At 45.3% G+C, this 23,461-nt stretch overlaps 1 protein-coding gene across 1 annotated transcript; it reads right to left on the bottom strand.

The window, feature by feature from the left end:
* Positions 1 to 5,291: 5,291 nt before the first annotated feature.
* On the bottom strand, positions 5,292 to 19,969 carry LOC136652518 (vomeronasal type-2 receptor 26-like; the record flags this gene model as incomplete). Its single annotated transcript, XM_066629460.1, has 3 exons — positions 19,952 to 19,969; positions 6,509 to 6,635; positions 5,292 to 6,145 (listed from the first exon to the last, which is right to left on the bottom strand). Coding segments are annotated over exons 1-3 (999 nt in total), but the record flags the coding sequence as incomplete, so codon positions are not given.
* Positions 19,970 to 23,461: the final 3,492 nt, after the last annotated feature.

Below are 23,461 nucleotides of genomic sequence, written 5' to 3'. Positions count from 1 at the left end.
CAGTACATCCAGCACCTCTACATCAATGTCAATTGTCCTGATCTTATGAAGAACCCCCGTAGATCCCACCAGGGTAAGCAAATCCTGTAAGATCTCAGATAAAAGGCTATTCCGACTAGACATGTAATAAACTCTTAGCCAAAACTTAAAAGTCCTCAACCAAGCCCAATTATTGTCCCGTCTGTAAACAAAGGTAACACATTTGGGTAGATCCAAGACTTTCCTCAGAAAAACAGATTGAGTTTGTTCTAAGGAACAATTCATCTCCTTAATCCAGATTGGAGCACCATACAGGATCTGGGGGGTAATTTTGGCATTGAGTACCTTTAGAGATGCAGAGACATAAGCACCCCGTCTAGAAACGTGGAAACGTAAAACATTCCACACCATCGCACCAGCAAGATTCACCCTGATTTTACAGTGTCTGGTCCAAGTAAGATTGTACGAAAAGTGAATGCCAAGATACTTATAGCATTTTACCTGCTCAATCTGCCTTCCTCTGAAAGGCCAGGAATATTTCCTCCAAGTATCACTAAAGATCATAATTTCAGTTTTATCAAAACTAAAGGAAAGTTTGTTTGATGTAAGGTAACCTACACATTTAAGAACCAAAAGTTTTAAACCAAGACATGATTGAGATAGCAGGACCGCATCGTCAGCATACAACAGTAAAGGGACTTGATGCGAGCCCAGCAGAGGCAGATGTCCCTCAATTTCACCCAGACAAGAGGCCATTTGAAAGGAGATTGTAAAGAATAGTTATGTCAAGGGTTCATCCCCGGGACTGCTAGGTAATTTACTGGCTGAATAGTAGCAGGCCTGAAGCCTTGGCCAGACTGAGCCAGCACAGCACCCTGGGAACTAAGCTGATGCAATATCGGGTGATGTACACCAGGTGACATTCCCTGTGTGTGTGTGTGTGTGTGTGTGTGTGTGTGTGTGTGTGTGTGTGGCAGCACATGCCAAGTCAGCATGACTATGCAGTATTTCCCTCATGCTGATTGGCTGTCACCAGTATAAGTTCCTGCAGGGGCTAGCAAAGGTGTGGGAGATGCAGAGTGGATTTTGTGCCGAAGGCTACGCCAGTGAGATCAGTGATTCGTGTACCATTTGTACTATTTGGACTGTTGCTCTTGTAAATATCTTGTACATAGTAAAGAGGCGTTTGGTGGAGGACTTCTGCCTTGTGTCGTCTTTGTCACCGGGAGTGTGTGTGCTCCGACCTTGGGAGATAGGCAAGCCGAGCTACCAGCCGGGCAGCCAGCTGCGTGAACGTCGTCCGCTCTCCAGCAGCTCGCAACAGGTTATGGGCCCAGCGCCCAGCTGCTATCTAACCGCCCTTGCCTGAGCGTGTCTGTGAGCACCCCAGTGAGTCTGCAGAGCAAAGTTTATCTGTGAGAGACCTGTGTACAGTCCTGAAAGATGGCTGCAGTGCCAGCATATCCACTGACAAGGCTCAATGAGAGCAATTATATGGGCTGGGCTGTTAAGATGAAGATGCATCTTATCAAACAGTCGCTGTGGGAAGTTGTTCGAACTGTGCAGCTTGATGAAAGCCCTGAAATGGACATTGCAAACGAGCAAGCCTTGGCCACTATTATTTTGGGCTTGGAAGATAGCCAATTAGTCCACGTACGCGGCATAGAGTCAGCGCACCAGTGCTGGAATGCACTGTGCCAAGTTTATGTTTCTGACTCTGCCGTGTCAAAAATCAGCCTAACGAGATGGCTGTATCGTAAAAGATTAGAACCTGGCACCAGTGTTACAGAGCATCTCCGTGCCATGCGGCAGTTGTTTACGGAACTAGACGAGAGAGCGATCTTGTCTCCGGAGCTGCACAAAGTTTTTGTCGTCTTATCGTCGCTGGATGAGTCCTATGATAGGCTTGTGACGACGCTGGAAGCTCTCCCGGAGAGCCAGCTAACCCTTGCTTATCTCACCGGCCGGCTGGTGGAGGAGGAGCAGAAACGGGCAGACAACCGACAAGAGCGTGGGCAGGCAGCCAAGGAATCCCGAGCGAGGGAGGCTGCTTTCCAAGGGAATGTTGATGTTCCTGGAGTGCTGATTGTAAAATGCTGCTTTGCCTGCAGTTCCACATCGCACCTGAGACGTGCATGTCCCTCCCTGAAGGATCGAGGTACAGGGAGGAAGGATACGAGGCGTCAGAGGGGCTACAAGAGCTCCAACGTCTTGGTGGTCCAAGTGGTGGAGCAGGAAAGTGAGCACCAGTGGCTGATCGACAGCAGGGCCAGCCAGCATGTCGCCCGAGACAAGAAACTATTTACATTTCTGCAGCCAGCTGCTCGAGCTGCAGTGAATCTGGCAAATGGACTCAGCTCCCCGGTTGAAGGGGAGGGCACAGTGTCAGTGCCAGGGTTTGGTGAGTCCGTGACTGATGTATTGTATGTCCCCCAACTGAAGCACAATTTGTTGAGTGTCGCTGCTTTGGACAAAAAGGGATATTGTGTGCAATTTCAAAATGGGCACTGCAAGGTCTTAAAGGGTAATAAGGTCTGTGCACAAGGCACTGAAAGAGGTGGTCTCTATGTCTTGGAAGGTACACCTTCTGTAAATGCCACAAACTTGTGTAGCAATGAGGCAGACCATAATCGCTGTTGCCATCTCTGGCATAGAAGGTTTGGTCACCCTTCTTACACAGTTCTAGAGAAAACAGTGCAAAATGCCTGTGGCGTAAAATTAGATGAATGCCCTAATTATCTTGACTGTCAGACCTGCAAGAGGGTTAAGTCAAAGGCGTACCCTGTAAATTTAAAGAGTAATAGACAAACATCCCGTCCATTTGAACTGACTTATGCTGACCTCATCGGCCCCCTGGAAGAATCCTTCGGGGGTGCAAAATATGTCTTGGTTCTAATTGACCATTTTAGCAGATTCAGTTTCTGTTATCACAGATTCAGTTTCTGTTATCACAAACCTGTCAGCGTATCTGTGAGTGGGTGAGGTTTGTAGAGCGCAAGTATGCGCACAAGGTTGGGGAACTTCAAACCGACCGTGGGACAGAATTTACGTGCTCTGAGTTGCAAAACTGGTTAAGAGCACAAGGCATACGCCAAAGGTTGGTTAATAGGGGCGTGCCTGCTGAAAATGGAATGGTTGAGAGACGGAATGGTTTATTGCAAACGAAAATGCATGCGCTGTTAGCTGACTCAAACCTGGGAAGGAGGTATTGGGCAGAAGCCATGCTAACTGCAAATTATTTGTTAAATCGTCTATGGACATCCGCCATAAATAAGACTCCGTACGAGGTGTTGTACGGGAGACCCCCATCTCTGAAGCACATGCGCACATTTGGGGTGTCAGCCTGTGTTAATGTCCCCCGCAAATTTAGACGAAAAAAAGCGGACAAGGCGTTAAAACTGACGTTTTTGGGCTATGAATCTGGGGCTAAAGCGTACAGATTCTGTGATAGAAATCACAAGCTGACAATCTCTCGGTCAGCAACCTTTAATGAATCGGAAGGTTGGGACAGGCAACAAAACAGGGAGGAAAGCACGGTGTTGCTGCCAGATCTGCCAGCTGGAAACCTATCGCGGCAAGCTGATAAGGAAGCTGCAAGCAGGCAGGAGGGGCCGGACGGCCAAAGGAAAGAAAGTGCTGAATTAACCCCAAAACTGCCAAAAATTGAGCCAGAGGCAGGAGTACAGTCAGAATTCCAGGCAGAAATACCCAGATGCTCTCAAAGAGCAAACATAGGAATTCCTCCACAAAGGTACGGGTATAATGTCAAAATGAAGTGTGACACAGTCTGTAACGTGACAATACCTAATGCCTGTGTGAAAATGCTGTGTGAAATGCCTAAAGGAGAAAGTCAAATGAAACAAAGGGACATAAAAAAGGAATGTCCTGCCCTTAAGGAGAGGAGTGAGGTCTGTGGACCACAAGTGCCTGCAGGGCAGCAGAGCACACACCCAAAACAAAGGGGCAACGGCTCTATCTATGCAGCCAGGAGGGGCTGGTAGAGCAGGCCAGGTGGAAACCATGGCCTGAGTGCAAGATAGAGTTATGCAAAAGAGTTAGAGCACCAGAGTCACCAGGAGGAGCGTGACCAGTGAAACAATACAAGGTGTACAAATTGAGAAACGCAATGAATGAAAACTGTACAGGAATGTATGAAATGACTGTAACGTGAAATGAACAAATGGAATGTATACTGACGTATGAAATAAGCAAGCTATAAAATGTATGTAACAGAAAAATTGAAAATGTACCCACGAAAAGAAAATGTAACTGTGCTGTGAACAAATGTACTGATGTCTGAAAGGGAACTATCCAGCCAGAAATTAGGAGGGGTGTCAAGGGTTTATCCCTGGGACTGCTAGGTAATTTACTGGCTGAATAGTAGCAGGACTGAAGCCTTGGCCAGACTAAGCCAGCACAGCACCCTGGGAACTAAGCTGATGCAATATCGGGTGATGTACACAAGGTGACATTCCCTGTGTGTGTGTGTGTGTGTGTGTGGCAGCACATGCCAAGTCAGCATGACTATGCAGTATTTCCCTCATGCTGATTGGCTGTCACCAGTATAAGTTCCTGCAGGGGCTAGCAAAGGTGTGGGAGATGCAGAGTGGATTTTGTGCCGAAGGCTACGCCAGTGAGATCAGTGATTCGTGTACCATTTGTACTATTTGGACTGTTGCTCTTGTAAATATCTTGTACATAGTAAAGAGGCGTTTGGTGGAGGACTTCTGCCTTGTGTCGTCTTTGTCGCCGGGAGTGAGTGTGCTCCGACCTTGGGAGGTAGGCAAGCTGAGCTACCAGCCGGGCAGCCAGCTGAGTGAACGTCGTCCACTCTCCAGCAGCTCGCAACAGTTAAGTAGGCTACAAAGATTCCTTTCCTCTTCTTAGAAAAAGCGTTCTTCCTGTGAAGGAAGGACTTCTTGGAAGAAGATTCTTCCATCCTTGGAAGAGGATGGAAACCTTTGGGTTCTTTCGGTGACCCTGTGCTGCATCAGCATCATGCTTCTAATATGAAATATGTATTTCCTTCTTTCAACATTTTGACTTCTGTGTTGTGTCTTTATCCTGCAATATTAACATTATCCTTGGATAGCCACCAAGGAGATGCAACTATTGCTGCTGAAATGATTTTTCACCCCACCTTGTGGATTCAAAAGAATTGGGTCAGTTAAAAATGAGATATGCTGTGATCCAATATTCATACTGTATGGAAAAATGTAGAGAGAAAAACATGCAAAACAACTATCATCTTAGAATTTGATTTAATTACTTCTTTTCTCTGTTAGCAGCTGCTTGGAGTTGAGAGCTGGTTTTAGAACAATTACATAGCATTTAGGAAGAAAAATGCAAGTCAGGAGGCCAGTGTTGGAGGCCAAGATGGCAAAGACCTCCATGGTGACAATGTCTTTCCCCTTGCTGCTCAGGTAAGCAGAAATGAAGGAGATCCACACACTGCAGAAGACCAGCATGCTGAAGGTAATGAATTTGGCTTCATTGAAAGTATCTGGCAGTTTTCGGGCAAGGAAAGCGACTGTGAAGCTGATGAGGGCCAGAAAACCAACATAGCCCAGGACAGAATAGAGCATGATGATCGACCCTTCATTACACTCCACTATGATGTGCTCAGTCTGGGAGTGCATGTCAACATCTGGAAAAGGAGGAGAGGTGGACAGCCATACAGTGCAAATCCCCACTTGAATGAGGGAACAGGAAAGGACAATGGAGTGGGCCACTTTTTTCCCCAGCCATTTCCTCATCCTGTTCCCTGGCTGGGTGGCCATGAAGGCCAGGACCACAGTGGCGGTTTTTGCCAAAACACAAGAAACAGCCACAGAGAAAATGATGCCAAAAGTCGATTGTCGGAGAAGGCAGGAGACCTTGCCAGGTTCACCAATGAAGAGCAGGGAGGAAAGATAGCAAAGCAGGATGGAGGTGAGAAGAGTGCAGGTGAGGTTTTGATTGTTGGCTTTGACAATGGGAGTGTTCCAATTCTTTAAAAAGATCAGTATCACCAAAACTGTCATTGTTGTAAAGGACAAAGCGATGGAAACCAAACTGATTCCTAAGGGCTCATTGTAGTTTAGGAAGGCTGTCTGTTTGGGGATACATTGATCTTGGTTCTTGTTTGGATACTCATCTTGTGGACATTTGATGCAATGAACTGCATCTGAAAAGGACAAACAGGGTGTCAGTAACTCTATTAAGTCATAAGAATGATGGGAGGTTGGAAGTAAATGTCGGACAAGAATTCCCCATTTTCTTTGTTAGCACTTCAATGCTTACGGTCGGGGGAAGGAATGACCAAATGCAGCAAGGGATAGGCACCAGTGGGATTAAGTGCCCTTAACTGTGTAATGGACTGCCTCTGATGTCTTTCAAGGTGACTCCCTTGTTGCAACCAGTGTGCATTTTAAGAATCAGTGCCTCATGATTTAAGTCTTTGGAGAACAGCAGACCAATGCAAAGGCGTATGTTAGGGTAGACTAATGTTTGCAAATATTTCCTGGAAAATCTGTGCACTGCCGCTTACCTGTTTGGTTAGACATCATGTCGTCTGGACACGGAGTACAATCATAGCAACAGATTGCTTCCCCCTCTCGAACCGTCTTGCTGTGTCCAATGTGGCAGCTCTCAACACAAGTTGAACGAGGCACATTCTAGGAATAAAGAATGGGGAGAAGTGCTGAAGCAAACATTTGATGCTCAACACCACAATCATCCTTCCCTTTCCGTGGACTTCAGCTTATCACGAGCAGGAGCTCACCTCAATCCTGACCAGCAAGAGAGAACTCCCCTGCTGCCAGTGACCCGTTGAAGACTCCTGCTGTCTTTTATTTCAGGGAGAGTTGCATACTCACATTTCTGTAAGGTTTATTCTTCCTACTGGGATTCAAAACAGTTCAGAGCAGAGCCCAAATGAAAGAGGAAATGCATCACTATTTGGCTTTAGTTCAAAAGTGCCCTTCCACTAGCAGAAAACTTAGCATGCTTTTATTTCATCAGGGAAAAGGCCCAACAGCACTGGCATTCCTAGCCCCTGTGCTGCTCGGGGCCAGGATTTCAGAATGCTCCTCCCACCTGTTGCGACCCCTAACCATCCTGTCCAGGCTGCGTGTGACCTCCTCTGGCCCTCTGGAGGCCTTATAAAAGCTTTTAAACATCATTTTGAGTTTTCATCATTCATATAAAAGCCTTCCAGGTGCCTCAAAGGCCTCCGGTGGACCAGCGGAGACCATGTGCAGCTTCCATGACCCCCTGAAGGCCTCTGAAGGGCAACTTAAAGCGGCGGTTGGGGGGGTGTGGGTGGTGGCGGGAGTATGGATGGTGGTGGGGGGCCTTGGAGGGGTGGCACCTCAGGGCATTTGTCCCCCTTTATCCTCCCAGGTATGCCAGTGCCCAATAGCAATTAGATTCTGAATGGGGTAGCATCTAAGAGTCAAAAACTGGGACAGAGTTGGAAGCTGTCTTTTAATGCCCAACACCACAGCCATCCTTTTTTCAGGGTGCTTCAACTCGTTAAAAGGTGGGTCCCACCTCAAACCCCGGCTATCTATTTGTTATCTATCTCAACATAGATATATTTATTTAGCATCTTTATCTCAATAGATGTATTTGATTAATCAACATGACAGACTACGTGCCTTGTAAATATGTTTAAAATAGCTTTATTCTGCATCCATAGAGGACAGGAATGACCCAGTATGGGTTTAGGTTAAAGTTCATTTGGATGTAAACTTTAGGTATATGTACTAATGGTATGTTTGCAGCATTCCTACAAGACTTTTATAGTGGCAACTGTGACTGTCAGGCTGCAATCCTATGAACACTTTCCTGGGAGCAAGCACAACTCAACACAGTGAGACTTATTTCCGAGTAGACAGGCATAGGATTGCGCTGCAGGAGTAAAATACTATGGTCACCCTGCACTGCTAGGACTCACATTCCAACATTGCAGAACGGTTTCTGGCAGCACGAACGCCAAGCCACTGTTGCATGCTGTCTGGCCACTGCCACAAATGGAGACTCTACCAAACCAAATAAGTTTTCAGCAGGGGTAGTCCATGGGCAGAAGGAAGAGTAAGAGGGCACAATAGGGGAGAAACCGAGGTGTGTTAGGGAGGGAAGGGGTTGATCTGGTGGGAGTCATGCATGTCGGATCCTATCCCCTAGTTTTCAAGCTTCCCCACCGTCAGGCTCTCCTCAGGCTTATACCAGTTATAGAGCCTGCATAGGTACAAGGAGACCCCTAGGCTGTCAGGGGGCCTATACAGAGGTCAGGGGAAAGTATGCTCCTTTACATCTTAAAGGCCTCTCAATCCTGCCCCCACCATAGCTTGCAGTGCATGCCTCCAGGAATGCTCTCATGTTCAGGAATGTTCCCAAGCAAATGAAGAGGTGACCTTGCTGAAGGATTTAACCCTACCTGCTGAAATCTGCTATTCCACACAATGGCCTCATCATGGATGGTAAACCCTTGACTTGGAGAAATCTTTCCAGCTTGGATCTTAAGGAAGGATTGATTGGGGAAAGTGACCCAGTTGATGACATCAAGTCCAGAAGACAGTTCCTGATTGGCAAACCAGACTTCATGGCCAGCACCATTGTTAAAGTGGACATTCTTCAAAAAAGAGTGCATCTAGATTGGACAAAAACAGAAAACAGCTGATAGCTTCAATGTATATTGCGCACTGTATGACCAAACCCCTGATCAGAAAAGGCACCTGTAAACCTGGGATGTGCCAGTTAAAAGAACATTTTTCATTTATTAAAAACTATTAGAATACACCTGGCAGATCTTCCTCATCTTCCTCTCCTCTCAGCTCACCATCATATCCAACATTTCCACATCTATGGGCCCAATCTAAACTTTGCAGCACTGATGCATCTGTGCCAATGGGGCCTGCTCTGTATCCTGCTATACCCTGTGGGGGATAGTCACAGAGGCCTTGTCAAGATCAGGGAACAATTGTTCCTTTACTTGGGGCTACGATGCAGCTCATTGGTGCTGGAAATTGGGTAGGATTGGGCCCTATTGAAGTATTCAATTTGTTTCTCTACTCAAAGGTTTCCAGGAAGCTTTGTGGATGCTTTCACAATGAAAATTAATATTTCAGGGATGTGCGATTCGGGGCAGCAGGTGTGGCAGAACTGCCCTCTCGTTGTCCTTGGAAAAGCACTGCAGTTGCCATGCCTTCTTACACCTGAGGAGGCTATCCTCGCCCCTGCTCTCTCGGGGGTAAAGGGAGCCTCCTCTGGTGTAAGCAGGTGGGACACCTGTGGCACTTTCCCATGGGCTACAAAGGGGCAGTTCTGTCTCACTCGCGACCTGAGTCACACGTTCCTGTTATATTCCGCTTTTTTTTACATTTTGGAACTTAAGACTTCAACCCTATGCCGTTTCCTTGGAGTCAACCCCATTGAACGCAATGGATTTACATCTGAGTAGACATGCATAGGCTTGGGCTATAAAGCAATGTGCCTGGGATATCCAAGAGGTCAGTCATCAAAGTCGTGCAAGGTTCAGATCTGCTTAGCTTTAGCAATATGCCTCCCCCCAAGTGCCTGGGAACATGATTTCACCCACACCACCCATTCAATCCACAGCAAGTTTACATAGAAGTGATTTCCACTGTGCTCCAATTATCTTCCTAGTAAGTGTGCTTGGGATTGCATCATACATAACCGTTTCAATACAGTGAGGAATATACCTGCCAGGGTTCAATGTTCAAAGGTTTGCATGTGTCTCTGTTCAGCATTGTTTTTGGCCTGGACGTATATATGGCATTTAAAGCATGTGCTACAGCATAGAGACCATTGTAAATACGGTAGCTCACATCACTCATCTCCATCTCAAATGCAGTCTGATGCAGGCTCTCCAGTTTCTCCTCTCCAGTACAGTTTTTACAAGTTTTAATTTTCCCATCACCGCAACACCCGAATGCAGATTTGTAGAAAAAGCAGAGAAAACGTGCAAGTGACTTTTTAGGCTTTAGAGTCTGAAGGAAGTCCTGGAATCCTGGCACGGCCTTCATCGTAGTTGTGAAAGACAAAGTCCCATGGAATGTTTTTGAACAGAAGCCTGCAGTGGCAGCAGCGCTGACAAAATCCCACTGAGGTGACATGATCCAAACCTTCCCTATAAGATGTCTATCTAAAAATTCAGCTACATATAAACAACTGCCAACGGTTGCAGAGTCTGAGCGGCTCCGTCAACAATAACAACGTTGGCTGTAGTGGATGAAAGTGTGGAGCGTATCCTCAATATATTTTGTAGGAATGTATTTTGAGTGCTATTGGAATTAAGAACCTTGAGAACGCCTGTCCTTTCTAAGAATGCAACACAAATGCTGTTCCTGGCCAGCAGTGGTGTAAGCCTCTGCAGAAAGCCTTCTCCACTCTCATCGTCTGAAACAATGAGACCAATCCATGTCCACTGGAAATGCAGCAGTAGCTGGACTATGCCGGTGTGCAGAGTACCTTCCCTTATTGCCATCCAGTATAGAGAAGGAAAATTATTTTTTGTGACTGGTTTCTCATACGTACCATAAGTAATCTAATGGGGGAAAACATGGCTAAGAACAGCTTAGAAAATTAACCACCGTTTTCCAAACCAAAGTATGTATTACAATCCAGACTTTTGCTTATCAATGATATGCTAAGTATACTGAACAATGTATCTTTGTATACATTCCCATCAATAAATTATAGTAAGTCTGCAATTGTATGCACACTTTCCTGGGAGGAAGCCTCATAGACAGTGGCTTAGCTAAGGGGGTACAGGGGTTGCAGTTGCACCGGGTATCAAGCTTTAGCGGGACAACAAGCTGAGCGTGACACTAGTGACCACAATTGTGAAAATATTGGTATGTATGAATAATACCATCATGTTATATATCACTGGAAAGGTAATTTAATGCAGAATGCAATGAAACAAAATTGCACTGGAGTATCTGTATTCTATCAAAAGTTGTGGCCAATTAACCAGAAAATAAAAACAAATTTGATCCCAGGTATCAAACAGATGCCTTAGCTATGCCACTGAGGCAGCAGAGCAAGTGGGTGGTGAGCTGCTGGAGGAGGAGGTGTGTTCTTCCCCATTTTCACTTTTTTAAAAGCCCAGGTGTGACGCCACTTCCGGTTGTGACATCACTTCCGGGGCAACATTTTGAGCTTAGTACTGGGCTACACAATCATTAGCTACACCACTGCCCATAGAACACAATGAGACTTACTTCTGAGTAGTCATGCATAGGGTTGTGCTCCAAATGAGTTACAACACATTTCCTTTCACCATGTTCACAAGCCATCACTTAATGTCCTGAAATGGGCAACATATTTGATTCAGACCAAGGTATGGTTTTGCCGAGCTTCAAGCTTCCATTTTTCTAAAGAATAAAATCACCTCTATGGTTTGTATCCCAGAATATGAGACATGACTAAGCAGTATTGAAATCAGTGCGATAGGATTGGCTTGCTTAAGCTTAAGAACAGTGTATATAACTGGTTGCATTTATGACACATTTTCTTGGGATACAAAGCTGGGTGCTATACACTGATAAGCATATTTAGGGCAGGAGGTGTGGCTCAGTGGTAGAGCTGCTGCCTTGTATGCCTGAAGATCTGGGAACACCAGTTCGGAACAACCAGAAGTATCTGGGAGCTCTCGACATGTTGAAAACGAGTTGACCATCAGTGGCAGGGAGGAGTTGCTGTCAAGTAGCATTGGAGGCGAAGCAGCCAGAGGGAGGCCAGACTGGGAAGGATTTCAGCTGTAATGAGGCTTTCTATGAAAGATCAGAACTATTCTATTATAAAAGTCCCCATGGGGTTTGGAAAACCTTGCTATGCAAACCACCTTGAATTAAAGTCTGAGGAGAAATCTGATGTCCAAGAAAGGCGGTATATAAATACCAACATTAGTATTGTCAGGCTTCGTGTGGGGGCGAGGCGGATGTCGTCCATGGAGCTTGGTTCCCTGCCTCCCAGGCCTTCCCAGCAAGGCAGTGGAGGCCTAACGAAGGGTGGAGGGGAGTGCCTCAGGAGCCTCAGCTGGGTGACCAGAGGGAGGGGTCACAGCACCCTTCTCCTCCTCGCTGTCTCTTGAGGGTGGTGTTCACCAGTGGGGCAGCAGGAACTGCTCCACACCTTGCCCTCCTCACCCTCATCGCAGGCCTCCGTTATGAAGCCCTCTCTGCTCCCCCCTTCCTCCCTCACCCTCCTCCCACTTCCTTACAGGGGCCTGGGGCTCTGGTCCCTGCCTCCCTTCTTTCCCTTGAGTTTGGTGGAACAGGCAGCTGGGCAGGCATTCCTAGGGTCCAGGCAGCTTCTTCTTCTCCTCCCGAGGCTTTTGCTGCCAGTGGGGTCTCCCTCCCCCAGCCTCTCCAGGTAAGTCGGGGTGGGAGGAAGGCAGCGACCCCGATAAATATTATTATTATTATTATTATTATTATTATTATTATTATTATTATTATTATTATTTAGAACTGGAGGTCTCTCTGCCCACATCTGGGTTGCTGATCAGTCATGTTATGTCCTCCTATACAACTGAGATCTCAAGAACCTCCTCAAATGGTTATTTCTTCTGTATAAACAATTTACTTGTTGCATTGCATTGCCCCTTCGCAATTCTTTTCAAGCTAAAAAAAGGCATTCACTGATAAAATCTCAAATAATATAATAAGTGTAGAGCAGTTTTATGCCACCCATTCATGCATCTGAATGTACATACCTGTGGAAACTTGTAGTGGCTAAGAATGTTGGCCATTTGGATGACATACTCTACCGTGAATCCCCCAATGACAGACAAGACATCACCTTTCTTAAAACACTTGTAATTGGGTACATTCCTTTGTTGTTTGAAGAGTAGATACAGGATGGACTTATATGTGGCTATTCCGTCAAAAAAGTAGTGAGTCTGAGGCCCCTGACTAGGAAACGAGTCCCCATGCAGGCAGAATCAAGTCTGCCTCTGTCTGGGTGTGCTTGCTTATTTTTTTTGAGTTGTGAAAGACATTGTGGGGCCATCATTCACACCGGGCAAGCAGGAGGGCATTTCCAGCCGGGTGGCAGGGAAGACTTAATGTTTTGGTTTTGCATTGAGAAGGAGGTGGGGGGGAGGAAGGTGGGCTCCCTTGTCCATCTCTAAAGGAACCAGTGATAATTGGAAGAAGGTTTTTTCCCTGGACGAGTTGAGGGAAGAAGGTGGCGGGGGTGGTGGTGGTGGTAATTCATAGCCATCCAGGAGTAATGGCATGGTTTCAGCAGGCTCATTGAATGACTGATCACAATGAAACTACTTATGAGTAGAGCTGCAAAGGAGTGGGTCATACTGGTAAGCCTGCCCACTACTGCATGTGACCCTCCTCCCTCATGCCACTTCTGTCTGTGCACTCACAGTTTGTTCCACCCCCTCCCACCTTGTTTACAGATATGATGGGGACATCAGGGGAGTATTAAATGAGAACTACAACATACACAAAAACACACACCCTGCCAGCAGCTCCGTTTTTGTCCACAGAGATGCAGTTGCCTTTTCTACCTAAAAACTCCGGACTTGAGTCTTTTAGAGTCCCCAGAATGCTCTAGGCTACTCGGAAAGCCCGCTTGTTCAGGCTCCTTTTCGAGTCAAGTTAAAGGGGGTGGAGACTCATAACTTGACTCAAGTCAAGCTGCACTGGTTTTGCCCATCTCTGCATTTGTGCACCTTATTGGTTGCCTGCTGTGTCACAATAACACATCATTGGTTCTTGGAAAAGTCAGTGTTATTGATGAGTTTTGAGTTCAGCAAATTCACTTTTTGTTACATAAGGCAGTTGTGTTTTCTTTTGGGGGGTTAAATGGCCCAATGTGTGATAGAATACAGATAATTCAACATTTATTTATTTATTTATTTATTTATTGGATTTGTATTCTGCCTTTCTCCCGGCGGCTAACAATCAAGTTAAAATATACAGATAAACATTAAAAATACAAACACTTAAAAACAATTAAAACAAGATAAAATACGTAGCAGCAGACTGAAAGCATGCAGTAAAAGACATAAGCTTTAAATTTATAAAAACAGCCCTTATAGTGCCTCAAAGGAACAGCAACTGTCTCCCTAGTAAACATGCTTGGGATGGCACTGTACATCATCTTTTTTTTTTCATACAGTAGAGATATACCTGCCAAGGTTCAATGTTCAAAGATTTGAATGTTTCTCTGTTGAGCATTGTTTTTGGTCTGGACATATATATGGCATTTAAAGCACATGCTACAGCATAGAGGGCATTGTAGATAGGATAGCTCTGTCCAGTCATCTCCATTTCAAACCAAGACTGAGGCAGATTCTCCAGCTTCTCCTCTCCTGTACAGTGTGGACAATTTGTTAGTTTCTTCTCATAGCACCACCCGAATGCACTTTTGTAGAAAACACAGAGAAAATGTGTGAGTGACTTAACAGGCTTGAACATATGAAGTCCTGGAATCCTGGCACGGCATTGGTTGAGGGTGAGATGGACAAAGTCCCATGGAATGTTTTTGCACAGAAGCCATTAGTATCAATAGCACTGGTGAAATCCCATTGAGGAGGTGTTATCCAAACCTTCCCTATATGGAGCTTGTCTTTAAATTCAGCAACATATAAGACTATTGCTAAAGCACCCAACGAGTGAGAATCCCCATTGACGATAACCACATTGGCTTCAGACAGTTGAATTGTGGATTTCATATGGTATACATTCTGAATGAAAGGTTGCAAATTAAGATTCATGACTATCACTGTCCTTTCCAAGAAGGCCACACAAATGTCATTTGGAGCCAGCAGTGGTGTCAGCATCTGCAGAAAGCTTTCTCCATCATCATCATCATCTGAAACAATGAGGCCGATCCATGTCCATTTGAAAAGTCGCAGTAGCCAGACTATTCCTTTGTTCAAGATACTTTCTCTTGGTGCCATCCAATATACAGAAAAAATTATTTCTTGTGACTGGTGCCTCGTATGCACCATAGGTGATCTAATGGGGAAATCATGGCTCATTATGGCTTTAAGAAATAATTGCAAGATTCCAAACCAACTACAGGCTGTGCCTTGTTAACCACTGATTTGGCATCCACTGATTTGACTCACTACTGATACTGGGGTCCACCTTTAAATGCCTTGTAACAAGGGAAAAAGCGATAAATTCCATTTTCCGACTTTTGTGCTGTTAAACCATACCGGTTACATGTTTCTTGGAGATAATGATAGCTTTAAAGACCCACCTCCGCATTTCTTGTTCCTCCATTGTCACCCCAGAATGCATCAGTATAGACACTATACCACATTCAGCCATAATTTCATTCCATTAGATTCCATTATTCACCCCATCTAATGGCTGAATGCAATATTGTGTCTATACCGATGCATTCTGGGGTGACAATGGAGGAGCAAGAAACCTGGAAGATCTTCTTAAGCTATTTTTCCACTGATTTAGTATCCACTGATTTTTTAATCCACCAAGTCTTCTGGAATGGATAATGAGGCACAACTTGGAGTTTCTTTCCATTTACTGAGATTCGTAAGTTTCCTTTTTAAGTTATTTAAAATATATTGAAATAACAGCAGCTTTATTAATTACAAACATTTTGCTAATATGAGGGCTACAAATTATGAAAATGGGTCGCCTAGTACAGTGGTACTCAAATGGGTGGGTTGCGACCCACCGGCTCATGTAACATTGCCTCTGGACCCTTCATGAGCGGAGGAAGGGGAGAAGCAGCAACTCAATCCCCAGGATTGCATTGCTAATGGGGGCAAAAGGGGGGGCTGTTTGTACTTACTGAGGGCTGACACAAGGTCCAGGAGTTGCGGGAAGCCCTGCAGAGCGCCTTGCAGGGCTCCCCGAGTCTCAGAATGTTTTGCAATCACAGTCAGGAAGTGGTTTCCAATCAGTTTTTTTTTTCAACATTCTAAAACTTGGGGAGCCCTGCAGAGGGCTGTGCAGGGCTCCCCGCAGCTCCTGGATGTTGTAGCAGCCCTCTGTAAGTAAAAGCACCCACCTTCACCCCGTTAGTCATGTGATCCTGGGGATCCTGTTGCTGCAAAGGTGTTGGGAGTGTTACTCCCGAGATGTTTGAGAACCCCTATATTAGAGATTGGTCTAGAACAGGGGTGTCCAAACATTTTGGCAAGAGGACCATGTCATCTCTCTGTGTTGACGGTCAGGGAAAAAAGAATTAATTTACATTTAAAATTTGAATAAATTTACATAAATGAATATATTAGAGATGAAACGTATATGAATGAATGAAGGTCTTGCAGTAGCTCAAGGCCTATAAAAGGCCTTGCACAATGCAAGGTCATCCTTTCCTTCACTGCCACTGCTGCATCACAGACATGAAACAGCAAGTAGTGGAGGGAGCCCCCATCCCACAGCTCAGGTGAGAGGTCAAACAGTCGTCCTCATGCTGAGAGCAGTTGCATCAGGCCAGCACAGGCTCCAGCAAGTCTCCAGAGGCTCACTGGAGACTGGGGGCTCCCCGAGGGCATGATTGGGAGCCCCTGAGGGCCGCAAGTGGCCCCCGGGTCGGGGTTTGGGCACCCCTGGTCTAGAACCTGCATTGACCAGTTTGATGAGCTGCAGGAGGAGACATAAAGGGAACCTCTGACAGGGCATTTCATACTCTACAAAGCCACAAAGTGCCACACCTGGCTGGGAGACTTGTATGTGGGCCAGTAGGTTGCTTGTAACACAGGACCCACAGTGCAGCAGCCTGCCCATTTCGCCACATTCACACATCCTTGTTTGTTGGAACTGTGGAGGTCTGGCTCCCTCATGGTGGTCCACCCAGGGAGCTCCAGAGTCCAGGTGGGGGGTGTTATGTCAGCATCTCAGTCCACCTCCATCACAGCAGACAAGCTCACTTCCTTGGGCTGGTGGGCTCTCCCCCCTGAGGGCAATATGGCCTTCCCTTTGTTGTTTTAAGCTCTCATTGGTTGCCGCCTATCTGCCAATTTTGATTGACTGTTAGTTGTTTTTAACTCTTGTTTTTAAATTAGTCATTTAATGTGGATGTCCCTTATTTTTTAAAATGATATTATAAGACATATTTTGAATTTTAATATGTATTTTAATTTTTAACTTTTCTTTGGGTCATCCATCAAGAACAAGAGAAACAGGACTGATTGATTTTCACGTTTCTATACTGCCTGCCCTCCAAGGAGCTCAGGGTACATAATTCCTCTCCTCCTATTATCCTCACAAAAACCCTCTGAGGTAGGTGAGACTGAGAGAGTGTGACTGGCCCAAGGTCGCAAGATTTGATTTGAACCTGGATCTTCCAGGTAAATACTTCAAAAAAATAAGCCTGACCTCAGCTCCATCTCTCTCTCTCAATCTGGCCAGCCTGCTCCTTCCTCATAAGCTTGGGGGCTTTCACATGCTGGGAGGTCTCTGTCTCCCTCAAGTACATTAAAAGGAGGGAAAAGAAGCAGGATACAGTGAAAAAGGAGGAAGCCGGAGGCAGCAAAGGATCTAAGCGTTGAGCATTGTCTTGAGCTTGGAAAGTGCACGGCTTCTTCTTCACTCTCAGGAGAGTGGGCTTCTTAACTAGACCACTTAGACTTGGAAATCTAAATTAAAGACCACCCAACCTGTCATTTCACCTACTTTGCTTTGCATTCAAACATGGCAATGTTTAATTTGGTTTTAAAAACTGGACTTCTGTGTTTTCATGATTGCAAATGAATGCTATCAGCCATTTCAGGCTGGCACGAACCCTGTGGAATTCCCTTGTTCACAGCTGATGAACTGCTCCCTCCTTAGAGGCTTTCCAGTATGGCCTAAAGACGTTTTTTTGTTCAGATTAGCCTTCTGAGTCCGGAGCTTTTTGATATTGGATATTTGGGCTACTGTTCTGATTGGATCTTATGGCTATACCCTTTCTTTAAATCTTGAGTGCTGCTGGTTCTTTGTTGGATGGCTTTTAATGTGATATCTTTAAAGGTTGTCTTATTCTTTTATTTTTTTAGGGAGATTTTAATTTTTATATTGTTTTTAATGTGATTTATTCTTGTAAGCTTCTTTGAGTGCCCTTTGGGGAGAAAAAGTGAGGTATAAATTCAGCAAGTAATTCAGTAAGTAAATTTCACTCCAGCACACTTCTCTGTTGAAGCAGAAGTCAAATTCTGGGCTCTCTGAAAGTGTGTTTGGAAGCATTCTCTCTCTTGGTCTGGGCACCGTCCAATGAACGCTTGAGACAACACACATGGGAGAAAGGGCCACTTTATTAGCATTTCAATACAGAAAGGAGGCTGAGACCTGCAGTTGCAGGGGCAGCGAAACCCCTGTGTGGTGCAGAGGCAGGACCACTGGGCAGCTCCAGAACCAAATCTGTCCCCCAGGCTGGATGTGCACCCGACTCCAAGCTGCGCCCCGTTCTTGGGCGACGCACCTCATCCAGGTCTGTCCCATAAGGGGAAGGCAGCCGGACTGCGGACTGTGCTGCCTCGAGCCGCTGAGCCTCTGAGGAGGACCCCCGTGGTCCCAGTCAGGGCCCCAGTCAATGTCCTCGTGCCGCTGAGCCACTGAGGACTGCTATTGGGTTCTGCCTTGCCTGTGCTGTCTGAAAGTGCACTCCAAAGTCCCAAGCACACCTTTACCGCACCACCTGCCAACATAAAGTGACCAATTATGTTTATAGGGGTGCAGCCCCGTACCCACGGCAGTCTGGGGTAGGCGAAAAAACTTCCTGTCGTCGTCCAATCTTGACAAGCTGCAAAAAAATTCCTACCCAGCCCCAAACGGCGACCAGTAAAACTCAGACTGCTTAACAGGTGGGTGGATGGGTGTCCGCTCGGTGCCCACAAGCAAAGAAGAAAGGGGGGCTGTGGCTGTGTCCTTAAAATACCTCTGATCCCCCCAGCCACGGCCCTCCACCAATCCTCTTGCAAGGGAAGGGGCTTGCGTGTTCCGGCCAGGCCATACAAACTCCAGTCTCCCTGCTTGTAATTGGGCGATTGGGATTATCATAATGGCAGATAGGAGGTCAAGATCACTCTGATCCTTTAACTGTACTTTTATTGTATTGAAAGAATGTGAAGCAGAATTTTCAACTTAAGATGAAAGGTTTGGTTATATTCACAACACTGTGAGCCTTGAGGACCCTGCATTGAATGGAACAAAAATGAACCAACTCCGCTTCTAACACAACTCATGACTTCTTTCTCAAAGTTTTTGCCATTGCAAATTAATAATACAAGACAATAAAGTTCCTCAAAGGCAGTAGGAAATCATCACAGAAGTTCTTTGATTAGATCATGTAAGACAAGTTCTGCAAGGTTGGGGAGATGAGAAAAAAGGCCAAGCATTATTGGGGGGGGGGGAACACTTGGTAAACTGAAATATGAGTTGGCCAAAAATAACCACAAATTCTGAAATGAAAGCAGAGGTTTTAATGCACACCAATTTATTCTACTCGGGAGGCACGACACTGGGCTCCCTGAAGTCTTTTGAAATAAAGAACACTTTGAACAGATTTCTTCAGCACTTCTTTCACCTCATTGTTTCTCAGGATGTAGATCAAGGGATTGACATGCAGTATATAGGACAGGAAAAAATTTGTTTAAAGCATGTGGCAACGTGTGGTTTGGCAACATGTACACTATGATTAGGGTCCCATAGAACATGGTAACAACAACAAGGTGGGAAGAGCAGGTTGAGAATGTTTTCTTCCTCCCAGCAGTGGATGGAATACGCAGGATGGTGGAGATCACAAAGACATAGGAGGCCAGTGTAAACAAGAATGGTGGGAAAGTGAACATTGAGGCGAATATTACAGACACCCATTCTACTATATATGTATCACTGCAGGCAATTCCCAGGAGAGGTGAAAGATCACAGAAGTGGTCAATTTCATTGGGGCCACAAAAGGTTAATGTTGACACAAGGTACAACATGACGTACATGGATGAGAACCCGCTAACCCATGATCCAGCTGCCAGGCTAAGGCATACCTTGTCTTTCATGATCATCGCATAGTGTAGCGGTTTGCAAATGGCTAGATACCGATCTAAGGACATCACTGCTAGGAGACAACATTCTGTAACGGCCAGGGAGCAAAAAACATAAAACTGAAGCAAACATCCCCAAACAGAAATGGTTTTGTCTTCACTTGCAAAGCTAGCAAGGACCTTGGGCAGGATGTTGGAGGTGCAGCAGATCTCCAACAATGACAAGTTTCCCAATAAGAAGTACATGGGGGTGTGAAGATGACTATTAGTCACAACGAGGGCTATGATGAGGATGTTCCCTGCCATAGTTAAAATGTAGATCAGGAAAAACAGCAGAAACATCAGACTCTTGAGAACATTTACCTGAGAGGAAGGGTGCAATCCTTTGTACACTTTTCTGAGAGTAAGTCCTATTGACTAGAATGAGTCTTGCTTCTGAATAATGCATAGGATTGGGCTGAAAGCCTCATAGACTTGCAAAAGATGGTGCTGATATTGAAACTCCTCTGTCTCAGACAACTCTCTATCTTTGTCTCAAACAACCCTCCAGCTCTGCAGAAAATATGAGTGGGACAAGTTCCTGTTCTACCCCGAAGTTAGTCTCAATGAATTCAGTGGGACTTACTTTCAGGTATGTGTGTATAAGTTATAGCAGTGGCTCTCAAACTTCCCAGGAGTTTTACTCCCGGGGTAAGTCTTTGCAAGGAGGGAGTGAGGGCAGTGACCCCAGGACCGCATCACTAACAGGGGTGGAAGGGAGGTGCTTTTACTGCCTGCAGGACATTGCAGGAGGTGTGGGGAGCCCCGTGCAGGCCTCCACAGGGCTCTCCGCTGCTTAGAATGTAGAAAAAAGTCACCTTTAAGTAAAAACACCCCCTTCCACCCCTGTTAGCAATGTGCTCCTGGGGTCACGTCGCTGCCCTTGCCCCCTCGCTCACCCCTTAAAGGGATGGGACACCCTTTACACAAACTGGTGGGTTGCTTCCCTCAAGTTTGAGAACCACTGGCCTATATAGGGCTGTAGGCTTAGATATGCTGAAAGCAAGGGACTGCAGCTCAGGGCTAGATCATACCCAGGTTCAATCCCTGGCATTCCTAAGGCTAGGCAGAAAAAAACAAAAAAAAACTAGATGGCTCAATAATCTGAATCAGCTTCTTGTATTTCTAATGCAGTCTCCAGAAAAGTATCATGAACATGTGTGGACAGATACATCATTGCCATACTCATCATCCACTTAACGATTGCACAACTAGAGGGAGAGCATGTTTATGTTCTTCAACATAATGCAGCACATTCAAATCTAGAACATGTGAATTATGAATTTAAGAATCAAAAATAGAACAGTTAGTTGCAAACAAAATTCCACGGAATCCAGTACTCTGATTTTGATTGGCTGAGGCAGATACCTCTGGGGAGCTCACAAGCATCCTATGAGGACAACTCACCTCCCCTATCATTTGTTCCAAGCACCTGATATTCAAAGACATTGTGCCTCTGTACACTGAGGCTGCCTTTACCCAGAAGTGGTAATGTATGTGCCACATAGACACTGCCACAGACATGACACAGACATGGGAGGATGCCAGTGCTTTGGCTGTAGTGCTTGCCGTCCTCCCCCCCCCCCCATTAGTTCAGTTGTTTTCAGCTTGGACTATTTCATTACTCTAGCCCAGGGGTCTCCAAACCTTGGCCCGGGGCCCAGATGTGGCCCACGACATCCCCTATCTGGCCCACGGAAACTCTGGTCCCCTGCAAGAAGTGACTTTTTGGGCTGTCTGAAGGCCTTAGGCTTTCTGAAGCTTTCTAATGTATTTTTTTACATTTTATATTTAAAATTTATTTATTTTTCCGGCCTTCAACACTATGCCAGATTGTAGGGAAATGCACAGGCGCTGGGCTTAGCCTTGGTAACATGGCAACCGGTAGGCAGGCAGGCAAACCTGCTGCCCCCCCACTCAGGCACGCCAGAGTGGGCCAGTTGCTGAGTCTTTGCCCAGAGCCTGTAAACAAAGGATGTTATGAAGAAGCGCATATCTAGGAATGTGTATTGCGGTCAAGCCAGAGCCAGCAGGTTTCTTAGCAGTGCAGATTTCAGCAACCTTCAGTAATTTTCCCTAGTGTTATCATGTGTTCTGAGAATGAATAAAAGTCTGAGGAAGCTAGCCGGGAGGACGGACTTCTCTCTCGATCTCATACCGTCCTACTTCCGGCTTAGCTCTCCCTGCATCAACCCTCTGAATGTCTGCTGTGTCTCTCATTGCTTTGACTTTCTGTTGCTCCAGTTCTAACTTTCAAACCCTCAGAGTGCTTCTGCTTTTAGCACTTTTCCTCAGGCACCAAGGTTCTAAACCCTGGGTGCTGCCCAAGTAGCGTTGCGTTGCAACACCAGATATTTGATGTGGCCCTCTGGTCGAAAAGTTTAGAGACCCCTGAGAGCCCATGGACATCACATTAATGTTTCACATTATTTAAAAAAATCACACAATTAAAAGGCAGAAATGTGCTGAATAGTTACTAGGAAAAGGAGCATAAAGCATAATACGCTGAAGACACTACAGAGCAACTGCTAAAATGATCTATTTCAAATTCTCACTGTCATGTTTTGCAATGGATACCGTATCTTATTGCTAGCTAATGCCGATATTCACACGTACATCATTAATGTGTGTTTTAGGCTTTCTCCCTTGTATTAGAAGTGTCATTTCATGATTGGCAATGACCTGACATTGAAAATTAGTGGCAGTTTCAACTTTACCTTGATAGGAAAGGCCCATGTTCTCTTCTCATTATCAGAAGTTTGACACTTTGTGGCAGAAGTGCCATTACAAAGGTATGGATTTTGCAAAACTCAATCAAAATTGTGTGAAAACCTTTGCTGAGCAGAAGCAATGAAACAACTGAGGGTTCCTCCCCCCCCACTCTATTACCGTTTTTACTGACTGACAGCAATTTCAACCTGAGCGTCCCTAGATCTGGCAGAAATCTCTTGCTCGCTCTAATGCACCATCTTCTGCCATACCTCTTCAGCCTGTCGTATGAGGGATGCAGATTCTGCATTGTGCTTTCTCAGATCCATTAGTTTCAGGTTTCCCATTCATATAATTGTTACAAATATCTAACGGGATACCTGTTACCTATTGTAGTTATTGTTGTGTATGCATGTTATATATATATTAAGCTAGTTTCTTTCCCCAGGAGATACATGTCCCTCATGTTCAATTATATGTTTCTTCTTAATGAATGAGCTTTTCCTTAGGGCTGCGGCATATGGGATTATATTATTGACAATACATACTTAGATTGTGGTCCAAACAATATCGGTGATCTCATTATTTTAAGAATGGTATGACTCTATGGGAATTAGGTGGACAGATTATTCAATTATTAATAAATAATAATAATATTTATTATGTATTACATATTATTTATCATAAATAAAACAATTAATTATTAATTATTTAATAAATTAAGTATAATTTATTAAATATACAGGTGGCCCCCGGTGTCTGCAG

This window comes from Tiliqua scincoides, chromosome 5 (assembly GCF_035046505.1).
Source record: "Tiliqua scincoides isolate rTilSci1 chromosome 5, rTilSci1.hap2, whole genome shotgun sequence".
Taxonomy (NCBI): domain Eukaryota; kingdom Metazoa; phylum Chordata; class Lepidosauria; order Squamata; family Scincidae; genus Tiliqua; species Tiliqua scincoides.
The sequence above is the reverse complement of the archived record's forward strand: the minus strand, read 5'-3'. Positions and strand labels throughout refer to the sequence as shown.